Source organism: Nyctibius grandis, chromosome W, assembly GCF_013368605.1.
Source record: "Nyctibius grandis isolate bNycGra1 chromosome W, bNycGra1.pri, whole genome shotgun sequence".
Lineage (NCBI taxonomy): Eukaryota > Metazoa > Chordata > Aves > Nyctibiiformes > Nyctibiidae > Nyctibius > Nyctibius grandis.
The window spans coordinates 13,238,921-13,257,349 of record NC_090694.1 but is presented as its reverse complement, the minus strand read 5'-3'; the positions used below and the strand labels follow the sequence as shown (position 1 = coordinate 13,257,349).

At 41.5% G+C, this 18,429-nt stretch overlaps 1 protein-coding gene across 1 annotated transcript in view; it reads left to right on the top strand.

Annotated features, from left to right (window-relative positions):
- LOC137675764 (zinc finger SWIM domain-containing protein 6) overlaps positions 1-16,931 on the top strand; it is a 230,512-nt gene extending 213,581 nt beyond the window's left edge. Inside the window, exons 11-14 of the mRNA XM_068421977.1 lie at positions 5,923-6,080; positions 6,575-6,738; positions 11,184-11,265; positions 14,427-16,931. Of these exons, the coding sequence (XP_068278078.1) occupies positions 5,923-6,080; positions 6,575-6,738; positions 11,184-11,265; positions 14,427-15,289 (1,267 nt within the window). The 3' untranslated portion in view covers positions 15,290-16,931. The remainder of the gene's footprint in view (positions 1-5,922; positions 6,081-6,574; positions 6,739-11,183; positions 11,266-14,426) is intronic.
- The last annotated feature ends 1,498 nt before the right edge of the window (positions 16,932-18,429 follow it).

Here is an 18,429-nt window from a genome sequence, read left to right as displayed (position 1 = left end):
CAGCTCTAACTCCTTCATATGCTGCCAGTATCTCTTTTTCAGTTGGAGTGTAATTGGCCTCGGAACCCTTGTATCCTCAACTCCAAAATCCTAGGGGTCGACCTCGAGTCTCCCCTGGCACTTTCTGCCAGAGGCTCCAGGTAGGACCATTGTCCCCAGCTGAGGTGTAGAGCACATTTTTAACATCTTGTCCCATACGGACTGGTCCAAGGGCTACTGCATGCACAATCTCTTGTTTAATCTGTTCAAAAGCCTGTCGTTGTTCAGGGCCCCACTGAAAATCATTCTTCTTTCTGGTCACTTGATAAAGAGGGCGTACAATCTGGCTGTAATCTGGAATATGCATTCTCCAGAAACCCACAACGCCTAAGGCGGCTTGTGTTTCCTTTTTGTTAGTTGGTGGGGACATAGCTGTTATTTTGTTGATCACCTCTATCGGGGATCTGGCGATGCCCATCTTGCCATTTAACCCCTAAAAACTGGATCTCCCGGGCAGGTCCCTTGACCTTGCCTCTTTTTATGGCAAAACCAGCTTTCAGAAGAATTTGGATTATTTTCTCCCCTTTGTCAAAAACTTCTGCTGCTGTGTCACCCCATACAATAATGTCATCAGTGTATTGCAAGTGTTCTGGAGCTCCACCATTTTCCAGTGCAGTCTGGATCAGTCCATGGCAAATAGTAGGACTGTGTTTCCACCCCTGGGGCAGTCGATTCCAGGTATACTGGATGCCTCTCCAGGTAAAAGCAAACTGGCCTGCACTTTGGTGCCAAAGGAATAGAGAAAAATGCATTAGCTATGTCTAGGGTGGCATACCACTTGGCTGCCTTTGACTCCTGTTCGTATTGAAGTTCTAGCATGTCTGGCACAGCAGCACTCAGCGGTGGCGTAACTTCATTTAGGCCACGGTAGTCCACAGTTAATCCCCATTCTCCAGTAGGCTTACGCACTGGCCATATAGGACTATTAAAGGGTGAGCGAGTCTTGCCAATCACTCCTTGGTTTTCCAATTGTCTAATCAGTTTATGAATGGGGATCAGGGAGTCTCGATTGGTGCGATATTGTCGTCGGTGCACCGTGGCAGTAGCAATTGGCACCTGTTGTTCTTCAACCTTCAGCAACCCCGCAACAGAAGGATCCTCTGAGAGGCCAGGCAAGGTAGACAGCTGTTTAATGTCCTCAGTCTCTACAGCTGCTATACCAAAGGCCCATCTATACCCTTTTGGGTCCTTAAAATACCCTCTCTTGAGGTAGTCTATGCCAAGGATGCACGGAGAATCTGGACCAGTCACAATGGGGTGCTTTTTCCATTTATTTTTAGTTAGGCTCACTTTGGCCTCCAATACAAATAACACTTGAGATCCTCCTGTTACTCCTGAAATACTGACAGATTCTGCCCCTTTATGATCCGATGGCATTAGGGTGCACTGTGCACCAGTGTCTACCAAGGCTCGATACCTTTGTGGTTTTGATGTGCCAGGCCATCAAATCCACACAGTCCAATAAATTCAGTTGTCCCTCTCCTCCACCTGGCTGGAGGCAGGGCCCCCCTAATTAAGAAATGGATTCATGCTGCTCACAGGGACTGGACCTTCATTTCTCCTATTCACACTTGGGAAAAAGGGATTTGAGGCCCATCTACCCTGACTGGGGTCCTGCTCACTGGTAACTGGAGCAGCCATCCTTCTAGAAAAATTCTCTCTGGTATTTCTTTTAGCTTGCAACTCACGTACTCGTGCCTGTAGGGTACTGGTAGGTTGTCCATGCCATCTGCTCATGTCCTCCCCATAACCACGCAGGGCAAACCACAGGATACCTTGTGATGTGTTCCGTTTCCTTTGAGCTGGTCCTGTAGGAGAGCATTTTCTCCTAACAGCTGCAACGCACACCTGTGTAGGTAGAGAGTCAAGTTTATTCTGTATCCTGGACAGTTTGTCTGACAGTTGTTTAAATGAGTCCTTGTTTTCCTTAGTCAGTTTTTCCACAGCCGAGATGCGTGCCTGCAGTGGGGAAGAAATACTATCTTCATACTGTCGCATATAGTTAGCCATTTCACCCACAGTAGAACGTGCCATATTATCTTCTCCCCATACTAATATTGACAATGTATGGGTATATGTCAATGGAGCACTCTTCACAACCTTCCGGAACATGGATCGGTTGCATTCCACTTCATCAGAATCTACAACTTCCCGTGGGTGTCTATAAATAATCTCTTGCACAGCTAGTTCTCTAAGGTAGTTAATACCTTTTTCTATAGTGGTCCATTTGCTTAGGTGACTCATAACATCATCTTTATAGGGATACCTGCTCTTTACAGCTGACAAGAGTCGCCTCCAGAGACTGATAGTGTTTGACTTTCTTGCAAGCGCCTTATCAATACCACCATCTCTGGACAGGGATCCCAACTGTCTGGCTTCTCTGCCATCTAATTACATGCTATCTGCCCCATTATCCCAGCATCGGAGCAGCCAGGTAATAATAGGCTCACCATCATAACGGCTGAAGTCTTTCCTTATATTTCGCAGGTCCTTCAGGGATAAGGAGTGGTAGATTATCTCTACATCCGAGTCCTCCTCTTGTGATAGTTCTGCTTTAGAAGGACCTTTCTTCTGTGATGGGTCTGCTTTAAAAGGATGATCAAGGAAACCCCCATCTGTGTCAGGCCCTAACTCTGCCTGAGAAGGGCCCTCACCTGGGTCATATGATGGCTCTGCCTTAGAAGGCTCTGAGTCATCATCCTTCACTTTACTAGCTGATTTCTTTTGGTATTTCTTCCTGGTTACAGGAGCAATTGGTACAGATTCAATAGATGCTGGGGTCTGAAGTAGCTGCAGTGGCCATCTTGGGGGGTGTAGCAGCTGTGGTGCAGGCTGCTGAGGTTTCAGTGGATTTAGTGGCTGTAGCAGCAGCACACGCTGTAGGATCTGAGGTGGCTGCATAACACCTACAACTGTCCCTGCACTGGTATTTAATCTTATCCCACATCAGAAACACATTCAGGACAACCAAAAATAAAAACATGCCACCTAGACAGCTCCATCCTAATTTCGCAAAATCTAGTGGAATCAGCTTGGCAGAAAAGGAGAAGGTACTATTTCCTGAAGTAAAACTGGAAGTGTAATCATTAACACAATCAGCTAAAGGACACCTGGAGCTTGCAGATGAAGTCGCTGCTACTGATTCGCGATTAAAGCTGCCCATCATTGTGTCATAGAGATAAGAGATCGGAATATTAACTGCCCACTTTATCACAGCATAAATCAGTATCAAACCCCATACCAAAACAATACATTTCGACCAGCGCCCACTGCTAAATTGCATGTAAACATTCATAAGAAGCAAGCAATAACACAGTGCCCACGGCAGGTAAGGCATCATTGCAATACTCAACTGTGAAAGAAACTCCATAAAAAGATGAGATAACACAGCATTCAAAAATGACATCACCATCTTCACTATCTGTTTTAATTTCCAACTCCTCATAAATCTCAAAGGAAGAAATCTGATACTCTCTCAGCTGAGCTCTCCAGGTCTCCTCCCACCAGAGCCAGGATTCAACTTATCAGAGCAACCTGTTGGAGCTTCTCTTGTGCTCTACATTGGGCACCAATAAATCTGTCACAGTTTAAAGCTAGGCTGGCTATTAACCCAGTAGCAGATGCTCTCTGTTAACCCTCTCCCCCACCCCACGGGAAAGGAAAAAGGGAGAGAGACTTATGGGTTAGAAAGTTAAAGCAGTTTTAATAAACTATAGTAATGAAAAAGAGTATAATAAGAATAATAGAAATAATTAAAAATATAAAATATATACAAAACCAAGATTGAGAGCTTGGAAATCCTTCTCTGGCAGAGTTGCTCCCCCTAACACAGGCAGAGGGGAAAATGCAGTAGCTCCCCCTGCCATCACACCTGCAGGCTTTTAACTGGAGATTTGGCAAAGCTGGTACCAATCAGTGGGAGACAGGAGGGCCCCTCCCTCCTGGGCCCCACCTCCAGGAGGCAGTGGGTTAGTGATAAATAGGAAAGTGAGAATGATATATATGGGATGGAATACCTTGTTGGTCAGTTTTGGGCCACCTGCCCCATCTGCTCCTCCCTGCAGGTATGACCCCCCCTTTGGCTCTTCACTCGTAAGCAGTGAGGAATTTAGCAGTGACCTTGGTTTCTCTAAGACTAATTGGCCTGGTTTGGGCCAAACCAGGACACTAACTAAAACTAAATGTTGTTTTGAAGGGAGGAAAGAAGAAAGCAAACATGAAGATTGAATGTCTGTCTCATGTTTGTGAGGTAGAATGGATCAGAAGAGGGAAATTTGAGCATCGCTTCCTTCATGGCATGGGTGAAATATTTCTGTATAGAAATTTGTGTGGTTGCTCATGCTTTTAGAAGTAAGTAGAGCATATTTCTTTCTTCACTTGAACGTTTATCAAAGTTAACTTCCCAAGGCTACAGCTAGTTGCTCTCCAGACCTAAGTGTTTAGTGTCAGTCTACACAGGTCATTTACCCATGATGGTAACTCTGGAGTATTTTGCCTCTCTGTATTCAAAATCATCTGTTGCTGTTTCATTTTTTTTAATACTCTTTTAGTGTGTGGAACACTCAGTGTGAAATCAGTGGAAGCTGAGACCATAAGGCCTTTCATACATGCATCTCAGGTCTGCAAGGAAAGGGTGTGCTATCCTTGATGGTCACTTCTGTCTACAGTTCTCTGCTTGTAGCACTGAAATATATGGAATAGAGCCTTGGAGAATGTGGATCTGCAGTGACCTAATTGACTGCTCACTTGGAATCTGAATTTGAATGTTTGGCTGATACCTTGTTAAGCCTGAATTTCAACCCAGGCTTTGGGAGTCAGACTTTAATGGTGATGTTTAATCACAAAGTAGCTTTGCTAAAACCTAGCTAAATAACTGATGTTTGAAAGGGAAAAAAGTGAAGAATGCTAAATCTGCTTGTGCTTGTTATGATGTTCCCTAATCTTGCCAAAATTGCATGAAAGCCACCAATTCACAACAGCATTTCTTTTCACAGCAAAGGAACACAGAAGCTGGCAATGAAATTCAAAGTGACAAAAGATTTCCCCAAAACAGACTCTTCCTTTCATGCTCTTTGTTTATTTACTGTTACTCATAACCTAATAATCCTTTTTGCATTATGTAGTTGGGATTTTTCCTGTTTGTTGAAACCATTTAATAATGCATCTTTTTTTCTCCCCCCTCTCTCTGTGCTTGGAAAAAATTAGATGAAGAATTTATATGTATTTTATTTTTACATATATAAAGCTATATAAAGAGGTGTCTCAGTGGTACTAGGGAAGAGATTTGACTTGATACAGATCAAAAGGGAAGTAATTTTTTTCATATTAGCATGCACATTATCAAATGTTGGTAGGCTAGAGTTTAAGGACTTTAAAAAGTAGTTGATATTTGAACAGTAAAATGTCCTTTTTAGTATGTCTTAATTTATTGCAAGGTCAAAATCTGAATGACTTGTTGAATATCCCTCTCCCTTACTTTGAGCATTTGCAAGTAAAGAAAGTATATTCTAAGTATTGGAAAATATGTACATGTTCTCAGTATGATGGAGAACTACTCCTCTTTCCTTCCTGAGAGCTATGGTTCAAAGACTGAAACAAGGCAGGGGAAAAAAAGCTTCAACTCCATGGATGATGCAGAAAGTCTCTGCTGCCTTGGCTAATAGATGGCTTAATTGTCCTGTGAATACCTGCAGATGCCCACTGATGTAGGCAAGTTTTGCAAATGGTCTTTTAAGATTCTCCGAGAAGTGGTTTTTCAATATCTTTATACCCAAAACTGCACTTTTCATAAACAAGGTCAAGTGTTCTTGCAGCTTTAGTTTTGCTTATGAGTAACCTAATATAATAATGATTTACTGAAAGAGGATTTCTTCCTTATTTCAGGTTGCTAGTATTAGAATCTACAGCTCCTTTGGGAGACGTGTCCCGCCCGCACCACATTGCATCAGTTGTTCCAAACCGGTATCCCCGCTGGTTCATCCTAAGTCACATCGAATCCCAGCAGTGTGAGCTGGCATCGACCATGCTAACAGCAGCCAAAGGTACATTGCTGTCAGTTACATACTCAACTAAATGTATGCTTTTAATATTGCATGGAATAAACAGATTATAAAACTTGTGTTTAGGAATCCAAATCGCAGTGACTTAAATCTGTCAAGTAATTTTCTAGCAAAGTGGTTAAACTAGCTAGATGGTAGCCAGATGGGCTTGATTTGAGGCTGATGAGACAGCTTTTTGTTCTTCTGACACATGATATAGACTGTGAAACCCAGGAGTGGACAAATCACTTCTAAAATTCACAAATCAGGATGACTTTTGGCCATGTACTGCACTGACACCATCAGGCACTAGAGGAGTTTGTGCTGTCTTGTATCTTTTGTTCGTGTGATTTAATTATGGAAGTTTTATAAAAAAAACTAAATGTGTATAACTGAAACATTGTACTATTGCGTAGCATTGGCAGGCTCAATTATAATGCATCTCTGGATGTTTTGGGAGCTTGTTCCGTTTTGGTGATTCTGTTTACACTTTGCAGGTGATGTTCGGAGGCTGGAAACGGTGTTAGAATCCATCCAGAAAAATATCCACTCCTCATCACACATCTTCAAACTTGCCCAGGATGCATTTAAAATAGCAACACTCATGGACAGCTTGCCAGACATCACTCTTCTGAAGGTTTCTCTGGAGTTGGGCCTTCAGGTATTTCCCTCGTTCATTATTACTACAGTAGAAGACAGGAATTTGACCCTGTGTTGGTGGGTACAGCTCTTTAAGTCACTGAGCCCTCTTTGGGCTCTGTCTGGAATTTTTAGATTCTGTTTTCTGATGTAAAGCGCAGTTGACTGGTAAACACAGAGTAAGGGTCTGCGCAGCCCCTTTGTTCTATTTGAGTGGAAGAGAGAGCTGGGAGCAGCTGACTGCAGGGCACTCCTCTGTTCAGATGTGAGAGAGGACCAATGCAATGGGTTCAGGAGTATATGTAGGGATGGCTAGAGAGTAAAATTATTCTGCTTGCCAAAAGTGCACTTTTGCAGATCTTTTGCATGGCCTCGAGGGGTTTCTTATCATTCCTCCCATCCTTCCCTTCCTTTCCCTCAAATGAGATTTGTTAGGTGCTTGTTGAATTACTAGAGAAAGCCAAGGCCAACCATAATGACCTGTTTCTAAGGCAGACTGTGCTAACAGCAGCCCTCTCACTTCCTTCATCAAATCCTGCACTCCACAAGCTGTGGGATGGTCATCTGCATCAGACTCAGCTTGACATGTACAAGAACCTCAGATCAGTTTTCAGGCTCTTAGGAGAGACTTTGCAAGCTAAAAGGAGACAGCTAAGTTTTTAGGTATCTGGAGTAATATTGCCTTACACTGATGAATCTTGGAGTTTACACAGTTCATTTCAACAAAAATAAATCTCTTCATCCCTCTTCAGGGAGTTCTTAAAACCAACAAAAAACCAACCAAACAAACAAAATGCAAAGATCAGAAAACCATTTATTACTTTGCTTCAGTAAACAAAGCTCCAAAGACTTCTGGGGAAAGGATATTATCCCAGTTGCTTCTCATGCCAAAGAAAAGTACTATTTGCCTATTCTAGACTTTTAGAAGCTAAAGTCTTTAATCAGAAAGTTGAGATTGTATGCTTTGTTAGCCTTTCTTATTCCCAAGGTTGCTGTGGAAATCTGCTTCGTTTTTCACATCTTGGTATGTTTCTGCCTTAAATGTTTGTTTACTTGAGAGAGAAAGATCTTTATGATGACTTGAATGTCGCCTCAAGCATTCACCAAGTATCATTCAGTGGTAGCAGCACACTTTGGATATCACTGTGTTCATGGATACCCCTATGTGGATGATGGTGTCATCAGAATGTCTTCAGTAAGATCTAGTGAAAGAAATATCATTAACCTGTACTTCCTTCTAAATCCAGTGTTTGGAATAAACTGGTATAGAACATGTCCACTGTCTGCCCCAAGCTTACTAAGGTGTTTTAAGAATCTTAAAGGTAGTTTGCTTTCCAGAAGGAAGATGCATAGCAGTTTTCTGGTAGTAACTCACAGCTGTATAGATTTCTACAGTAATGTTTTTCCTGTGAAAGCCTTACAGTGTCAGTACTGTCTTCAGTGGCCTACAGATGCTTTCCCCTCTCCTGCCCCCCGACCTAATGGCAATTAGATTGCCTATATTCGCTATCTAGTAACTGACTGCTTATGACATTTATGTGCCCTATAAAACTCTGTTTCTCCCCTCACATGGCAAACTGAACAGCAGTGTCCTCACAGGTATACTGTTCTGCCTCAGCTACAACAATGGCAAGTTGGACTGGTTGGGCTGAGGAGATGATACCAACAATTTCACAACTCTATCACTGGGATTTCTGTGACAGAAAAGCCTCTCATATTGTTCTAGATTTGGGAGTAATGTATGGACTCCTGGGTTCTTTCTCCCTATTTCCAATGGCAGCATGTGTTATGTGACTCAGAAGAGGGAAGGCATTTAAACTAGCTGTGGAAAGAGGTCATCAGTGTGGCCAAATGGGCATGGAGCATCTCAGGTATATTCTGTCCTTCAGAACCTTACTGGCACAGATGCTATAAGATCTGCAGGTACAGGAGGGGCTTCTATTCCTCCATTTGCCTGTTGTATGCTACATCAATGCAAGTATTACTACACACATGCAGACAGGTACTGCTGGCAGAACTGCTGAGCAAGTTGGTGCAGGTGATCACTTGATGTGTACTTGGCAAGTGGTGTCCTTTCCCTGAAAGCCTGTAAATAAATTAACCTCCTTACAATGTGCACGATGAAGAGGTTTCACATTGGTGCAGGAGCTAACGGTTGGTTGGCCATTTCTTGCATCTCTTATGGGTAGTGAGATCTTCTGTTCCTCTAGACTAAGAAATTCTTATTAAAAAAAAAATTCCCTCAGGACAAAGTCATGGTTATTCTCTGTGGAAGAGAGCTTGGCTTTCAGATAAGCTATGTAATTCCCAGGGGCTTCTTGTCATTTTCAGACTTACTAACCTGTTGAGAAGCTTTCTTCAATTGATAGCACATATCTTGGATATAACTTGGACAGATCTGGAATTCCCTTTTAGGAAGAGGTGGCTCAAGAACATATTGAGCAGAAGTGAAATAGTTCTTTGGCTACATGGGCTACAGTATAAATTAACTTCAGGTCCTCCTTGGTCAAGACATCAATATAAGCTTTATTTGAAATCCTTGGGGGTTTTTTATCATCAATAAAGGGCTCCTCTCTTAGTACTCTCAGCTTGTCAGTTTAATCAAAGGAAAGGAACCTAATTCCAGAATAGTTCAAGTCAAGAAACTTTTTCAGGTCAAGAAACTAGATATAGTATTGGGTTTTGCTCTCAAGTTAGGATTGTCTACACTGGAGCTGCTATTATGCCTGCTATGCACGCTGAAGGCTCTTGTGACTGATGATCCTTTTACAGACCACCACAGTGAGGAAAGTCATCAGAGAAAACTTTCAGAGAAGTAGTCATTCATGCCATTTTTTTTTACCTCCTTCCCTCCCTCACCAGTAGCAGAATTCAGTCCACAACCCTGGATTCACTATACTTGGGGAAAGCTGAAAATTCATCTTGGATACTGGAAGAGTGTTAACCTTCAATTTGTGTGTGCATCGATACAGGAAGTCACCTAGACTCTTTCTCTTTGATGGAGAGAATAGGACAGATACTTGCACTCCAAAGCATTTTGACTTGGGGATGCCTGTTTTTCTTTCAGAAAGACTTCAAGCAAAGACTGGTTCTATAATTTGTTAGCCATATTTTCATATTTAAAAATGTGTTGGGTTGCTCCTCACAGATCAATTTGCTTTCTCTCAAAATGCTGTTCTCCAATCTAGCACTTTTACTGTTTAGTCAAAATGATACCACGATGTCTGAGGCCAACAAAGCTGGCCTTATGCTGTAACTTTGGGTGATGTACAATCAGTCACCAAGCTCCCAAGCATGGAACCGCTGATGGTTGTTTATAACCAGACTTCTTAGAAATTATCTGTGCATTTGTGCTCCTCAGCAGTCTTTCCATCTTCTTAATTATCCTATCTACAGCTTAGGACTAAAGAAGGTGATAGGAGTAACAAATATGATAGAGGGCTACATGCTACTTTGAAGTCACCTTAGGACTGGGGAGGGATATGGGTTGAGAACCCTCTTACAAATGCTGCTGACTCCAAGCTGTTTTGTTAATGCATTTTATGAGTTAATATGTAAAGATCAAAGCTCTGATTGACATATTATGCTCTGTTTAATTGCTACAAATAGTAATACCATAGTATGATCACTGATATTGTAAGGGGAAAACTGCTTTCTTCATCTAGATGTCTGTGGGGTCTGTCCAGTTAGCTGAAACAAGCTTTCCATGCAATTTCCATGCAGTGTTTGTTTTACTGCATAAGCATATTTGCCCACGTTTTGAGAAACAACATAGGCAATAACTGAAAGTGATGTAAAATATGGGCACTGCAATCAGAGCTTAAAGTCCTCTTGCTATGATTCTGATGGTTTTACAATGGAACTTCTTTGCAGAGACTCCTTGTTCAGCGAGAGAAACCACCACTATGGACTTACTAATAATATCTGGATATATCTGAAAGTGTGTGTATATATATATCTTTGCAGCATAAGGAGCCAGTCAAATCACAGTACACTCTTAACACCTGTCTGTATTGAAGTCAATGAAAAAAAATGCAGATGAGGGAAAAATTAGATGGGTTAGTTTGCCCAACAAGAGTTGACACGTTTCCACTTTAAAGACTAACATACATAGAGGGAGGAGACACAATATAATTTAATTTGAATAATTGGTAATTGGTTGGGCTTTTTTGTTGGGGGGGCTTTTTTGTGGTTTTTTTTTTTTTTTCTTCTTCTCGAATTAAACAGTTTCTCCTCTAGCCCTGAAGGACCTGCAGTTGGAATTACTCTCTGTATGTTCTTCTAAGATAGCTGAGCAGTATTTGTCAAGTCTTTTGACATATCAGCTAAAAAGAGGCAACAGAGTAGAGAGGGCAAGAGGCTGCCATTTTGAACCTCAGTGTATTTGAGTAACTTAAATCCCCATTGGTATATTGTCTTGGTTTTGCAATAGGATTAATTTGTATTTTGTTTGTGTTGTTTTAATAGGTGATGCGGATGACTCTGTCAACACTGAATTGGCGACGTCGGGAAATGGTGAGGTGGTTGGTAACATGTGCAACAGAAGTAGGTATGTTCTGAGATGCTTCTCAAGGGGTCCTGCCTTTTTGTCAGCTAATCTTAGAGGTCTTGATCTTGTTTGTCAACACCCAGGCTCTGCAAATGTCTCCCACTTTCTGTTCATCTATAAAATTCCTTTGGTTAGAAGACATTAATTATGGCAATGATGAGTGGGTTTTTTGAGTATGTGATAGAATAGGCACAGGCCAAGTGAGACAATAGTTGAGTAATGCAGTGTGACTTCTTTCCCCTGCAAGGTAGGGACATGCATAACCTCATGGGAAATACCCCAGATTTCCCCTTGTCCCCTCCATGTTGGCGTTGGGTTTGAGTTTGAGGCTGCAGCAGGGAAAAGACTTGTGGTTATGGGCTGTTACACTATGCTACAACTTTGCTTGCTCTGAAAGGTGAGGCTCCAAAAGACTAGTGAGAGCGCTATCTATCTGGTCAGCTGTGGAGAAGAGGAACCAGAAAACAGGTGAATAAAATGCTGAGGATGCCTCCCACTGTGTGGCAGACAAGATCTCATGAAGGGGTTCTCATTGCTTGTTGTTTGTTTTTTTGGGGTTTTTTTTTTAAGCCCCTGGGTAAATCCAAGCTTAGAGTGTAATGCATCTTTGTTATGTGGCTATGACACTGTACAGGTGTTACCGGAAAATAGTAACCAAAAAAAAACTCTCCAAACCAAATGATAGTTTAGAAAGCCGACATTGGTTTATTGCAGCGCTGGGTGCATGGGGGATCTCTCCTCCTAGCATGCACACCTAAGAACAAAAGCTTGCTCCTTATATACATAATCCCGAGAAAAGCCCGCGCATTCCAAAAAAACCAAACTTATGCATAACACGTTATGTAATGCATTACGTAATGTCTTTACGCATGCGTGCTAAATTGGGGAAGGGGTCTTGGGTGGTCTCTGGGGGTCGCTGGTGGTCGCAATTCCCCTTTAATCGTGCTTGTGCGCAAGCGTGGTCGAGGCCTTCTTGTTTACAAGTACATGTGTTCCCAAGAAGAAGATATCGTTTTGAACTTATCTCTCCTCTGACACAAGAGTTTATGAATCAAGGTAATTTAGACATCAAAGTTGTTCTTTACCGTTTTGTTTTGTCTTTTGGCCTTATATAATTAGCAGAGACCTTTCTTTTTCTAAGACTAAGTGTAAGCAGCATGAATCATTATTTACTAGAACCTTGTTATCAATCCCATAAACAAACTCTATCTATCTACAAAACATGTAGTTTGCTTCAGAACCTATTGTTATTCTCTATTATTCTAGCTAAAAGGAAAATTATTGACAGGAAAGTTTGTTCTGTGCAAAGGTAACACAGAGCAGTCCTTTAGAGCCTACTCTGAGGCCTACTCTTGCTAAACTGTTGCTAAATTGAACCGTCTGGTATCACAGGCATCTCATCTGCACTGGAAAGCAAACCAAACACTAATGCATCCACCCTTAACCATGTAAGGTGAAAATAAGGTGGGAGCAGAACTAGCCTCATACTTAGAGGACAGCAGTGAGAGAATAGTGCACTTGGCAGGACATTATGTTCACTTCTGGGCTTTGCCATAAATTTCTTGTGTGACTTGATGAGGTGTCCCTTAGCTTCTGTGTTCCACTTTACCACTTGCAAGATGAGGATACAGAATATGAAAGTGAAGATGAGGGCATTAAAAACTCTGTAGCTGTAAAAAAAAAAAAAAAAAAAAAAATCAGCAACTGTGGTAGTGAGGACAATATAAGTACTATGATAAGGGAGAAATTTTAATTGTCACTAAAGGTATTTTTGGAAAGTATGCTTCCCTACTGTATTTACCCATTTTTCATACATCTGAGTTGGATTGTATAGCATAGATGCTTTTTGAGTTTCAGAACTTCAAAGGATTGCTGCTGCTTATTCTCTGGATTAGTTTATTCTTTGCTTTATGCTTAACTGGGAAATTAATGTTGTCAGTAGCATGGGAAAATACAGCTTACCTTTGTATGCCCTCAGCCAGAAAATGGTTTGTGCCTGCAAATTTTCATGCAATGCTCTTGTTTTATTGCTTTTATATCTTTGCTAAGGTAATTATTACTGAGGCTATCTTGCAGATATTAGTACCTGGTTATTATTTTGTGCAGTTACATATTGGCAAATAAAATCCTGGTTTTATTACTGCTTTAAATTAGTTTACATATTCTAATAGAAGCATCCCATAAAGAACCTTTAACATCACGCAAAGTACTCTTGATACTTAATCAAGTTGATAAAACAAGGAATCTGTTTATTTAAATGAAGATCTGGTATTTTCTGTCAATGCTGAATTTTTGCACGAGTGAAGGGGTGCACAGGAAACATCAGAGTCCTACAGAGAAAAGGCCCTCTGGATATGGTTTAGGTGGGCTCACAGATGTGTGTAAACTGCCTCTAGCAATAAGACGACACTCTAGTTAGCTATAAGGTTCAATTTAGGGAACCCATTAGTCACTGTTTCCCCCTTCTTCCACCCCACCACACACACGTGCCAGGAATAAAGTGATACTAAGGAAAATATCTATTTCAGATAATATACAGTAGTGCATATTGCTCAGGGTATTTCCCTAATACGGATCTTGATGTTCACGTGCATATGAATTATTTGATACAAGATGTATCTGAAAAACCTGTTGGGGGGGTTGGGGGTTAGGATTTTTTAATTATTTTTTTTTAAGGTGTACTTAGTATTAAATGCCATGGTGTTCTATTAAATGAGACATTTACAATGCTTTCATATTCTTTTCTGCATGTGCTGTACCTTGAGATGTACACTGAGAAAAGAAGTTAAAATTGCCTTTTAAGTGTTCGGTGTGAGGGCTGCTTTTGAGTGATGTGATGAGACCAAATGAGCCAGAACTTGTTATCCAAATTGTCTTAGATAACAAGTAAAACAGCTCAGTTGTCACACCAGGAGATTAAAGCTTATATTGGAGGTTTTTTTGTTATCATCTGCATTTTGGTGATTATTGCAGAGTTTGCATAGTAGCCTTTGTTTTAATGTCCTTTTCCAGCCATGTTATCTGGTTTAGTCCTTCTTGCTGAAGCACGTCTCCTTGGAGTTACTGGCAACCTCTTAGACTTTGAAAATGTAATCTCTTGCTGAACATCTGTATCTGCTAGATTTTATCAGTTGTGACTAATCCTTTCTTTCTCTTCCCAGGTGTTTATGCACTGGATAGTATCATGCAAAACTGGTTTACACTTTTCACTCCAACAGAAGCCACTAGTATTGTTGCTACAACAGTGATGTCCAACAGCACCATTGTCCGTCTGCATCTGGACTGCCATCAGCAGGAGAAGCTGGCCAGCCGTGCTAGGACACTTGCTCTACAGTGTGCCATGAAGGATCCTCAAAACTGCACCCTCTCTGCACTGACCTTATGTGAAAAGGATCACATAGCTTTTGAGACTGCTTACCAAATTGTTCTAGATGCTGCTACAACCGGCATGAGCTACTCGCAGCTTTTTACTATAGCACGATACATGGAGCATCGTGGTTACCCCACACGGGCCTACAAACTGGCCACTTTGGCCATGACGCATCTCAACCTGAGTTACAATCAGGACACACACCCTGCCATTAATGACGTTCTGTGGGCATGTGCACTCAGCCACTCCCTTGGGAAAAATGAGCTAGCAGCTATAATACCTCTGGTGGTCAAAAGTGTCAAATGTGCAACAGTACTGTCAGATATTTTGCGTAGGTGTACTTTGACAACTCCTGGCATGGTGGGACTTCATGGAAGGAGGAACTCTGGTAAGCTCATGTCACTGGACAAAGCCCCTTTAAGGCAACTCTTGGATGCCACGATCGGAGCCTACATTAATACAACTCATTCGCGTCTCACTCACATCAGCCCGCGACATTATAGTGAGTTTATAGAGTTCCTCAGCAAGGCCCGAGAGACCTTCTTAATGGCTCATGATGGACACATCCAGTTTACACAGTTTATTGACAACCTAAAACAAATCTACAAAGGCAAAAAGAAACTGATGATGTTGGTTCGTGAGCGGTTTGGTTGATGAATATGCATGAAGGGGGGGAGAGGGGTGGTTTGTTTTTACTTGAGCCTGCCTTTGTATTCTTTTGAACTTAAAGAAACAGCCACACTGGTATTATATGTGTATAGTTATACTGAGTTTGCAAACTAAACTGTCATGTTGTGAAAGTTTGTGTGTTTAATTTTTTTCCCTTTTTTTGTTTTTGTGTGAGAGAGAGGTTACAAAAGGTTTGGTTTACACTGAGTATATGTTGTCAAGTGGCAAAAGCCCACATCACTCTCCTGTTCTTTCTGTATATGTTCACAGCCTCAAAAACAAACATATATTGCAATGGCTTTAAAAACTAAACAAAACACCTCTGTCCTGTAATAAGTACCTCGAATGAATTCAGCTTTACTCCTTTGTAACTCATCCTTACATTTCAGCATATTTAAACCAACAAATGAAATACTAATAGTTAAAAGGCTGACCATGTGGCTTTACAGTGCTGTTCATCCAGAAGCATGGCACACAATGCTTGTGCATGTGGATACTTAGCGACTGTCAACATACATTCTCAGGGATTTATAAAAAAAAAAAATAAAAAAGAATGAGAGCATTTATTGTACTGTATATATATTATAGTATATGTCTGAATATTGAAAAAATATAACATTAATTTATAAAAAAAAAAAATTCTATGTAATGCAAAATACTTGAAGCTGCAGTAGCTTGATTTTAAACAAACAAACAAAAAAAAAAAAAAACCCTCTCTGAAGGACTAAAGTGCGCCTTGCTTCAGGGTTGGCTCAGGTGGTGAACTATACGCTGGGCATCTATGCAGAGCCATCTTTTGGATTGCATGGTTGGACTGATACCTATTGGGGGAAATTTTATATATATATATATACTTATACAACCTGTGTATACATATATATGTATACACACATGCTTGAAACAGGCACTATACTAAAGAGGGACAACAAAAAAATACACAGCCAGAGCAGCAAGCCTTAGCATTAAGAATACAGTATGCCAGAATTGGGGTTTGTGCTTCCTAGCCTAGGAAACTTAAAGGAATATCTTTATTGACACAAAACACAAAATGATTGACATGATATGTTATGCCTTTGCAGTGAGCTAATAATAAGCTAACCTTTGTGCACAAATATATATATAATATATATATTCTGCATAGGTATTTTGACTTTGTGCAGGACAGAAATTTGTGTAGGTATGACAGTTCTACTTTTCCGTTTGTTTTTTTAATATATTTTATTTTCTCTAGAACTACTCAAACAAAAGCAGCCTTCTATCTTGCCTTGTCTTAATGCTTTAAAATAACCAAACTGGAGATCTAACTACCAAACGGTTCATTATATTATTAAATACAAACTTTGGTTACAGTATAGTGTCTTTACTTTAGCTGATGGTTCTGTATCCTTGTGCTTTTTAAAGCAGTTTTTTTTATGTTTTGGTGCAAAAGTTGTCCAGTGTCTCTTGTTCCCTTCATTAGAGAACATGCTAGAGGTATATTTGTAGATATTTTTGTTTAGAAAAATTATTTCATGCTTTCCATTTTATTTATTATAATAGGTAAAAAGGTTGTACTTCATCACCCATGTAAACATGCTCATGAAGTTGAAAGTAATTAAGATTTGATACACTGATATCAATTTATTTATGTAACTAAATCACTGTTTTATAAACTTGTAAATGATCAACAATTTCTTTTGGTTTGATTAAAATTAGTTTTTTGAAAGTTGATTCTACCTCCTTTATGGTGTCTGTTACTGGAGTTGAATTGTGTATGGATAGCTCACAGATCTTAAATGCACAGCTTGCAACTTCGGTGCGTTATGGTGATAAGCAATACCATCATAGAATCATAGAATGGTTTGGGTTGGAAGGGACCTTGAAGAGCATCTAGTTCCAACACCCCTGCCATGGGCAGGGACACCTTTCCACTAGACCAGGTTCCTCAAAGCCCCATCCAACCTGGCCTTAAACACTGCTAGGGAGGGGGCATCCACAACTTCTCTGGCAAACTGTTCCAGTGTCTCACCACCCTCACAGTAAAGAATTTCTTCCTAATATCTAATCTAAATCTACCCTCTTTCAGTTTAAAACCGTTCCCCCCCCCCATCCTCTCACTACATGCCCTTGTAAAAAGTCCCTCTCCAGCTTTCCTGTAAGCCCCCTTCAGGTACTGGAAGGTTGCTATGAGGTCTCCCCGGAGCCTTCTCTTCTCCAGGCTGAACAGCCCCAATTCAGCCTGTCTTCATAGGAGAGGTGCTCCAGCCCTCTGATCATCTTTGTGGCCCTCCTCTGGACTCACTCCAACAGCTCCATGTCCTTCTTATGTTGGGGGCCCCAGAGCTGGATGCAGTACTCCAGGTAGGATCTCACAAGAGCAGAGGGGCAGAATCACTTCCCACGACCTGCTGGCCATGCTGCTTTTGATGCATCCAGGCTATGGCTGGCTTTCTGGGCTGCAAGTGCACATTGCTGGCTCATGCTGAGCTCACCAACCATCACCCCCAAGTCCTTCTCCTCAGGGCTGCTCTCAATCCATTCTCCACCCAGCCTGTATTTGTGCTTGGGATTGCCCCATCCCACGTGCAGGACCTTGCACTTGGCCTTGTTGAACTTCATACAGTTTGCACTGGCCCAGCTCTCAAGCCTGTCAAGGTCCCTCTGGATGGCATCCCTTCCCTCCAGCATGTTGACCGCACCACACAGCTTGGTGTCGTCAGCAAACTTGCTGAGGGTGCACTCAATCCCACCGTCCGTGTCACCGACAAAGATGTTAAACAGGACCGGTCCCAATACTGGGCCCTGAGGAACGCCACTTGTCACTGGTCTCCACTTGGACATCAAGTCATTGACCGCAACTCTTTGAGTGCGACCATCTGGCCAATTCCTTATCCACTGAGTGGTCCATCCATCAAGTCCGTGTCTCTCCAATTTAGAGATAAGCATGTCATGCGGGACAGTGCCAAATGCTTTGCGCAAGTCCAGGTAGATGACATCAGTCACTCTTCCCTTATCCACCAATGCTGTAACCCCATCGTAGAAGGCCACCAAATTTGTCAGGCATGATTTGCCCTTAGTGAAGCCATGTTGGCTGTCACCAATCACCTCCTTGATTTCTGTGTGCCTCAGTATAGTTTCCAGGAGGA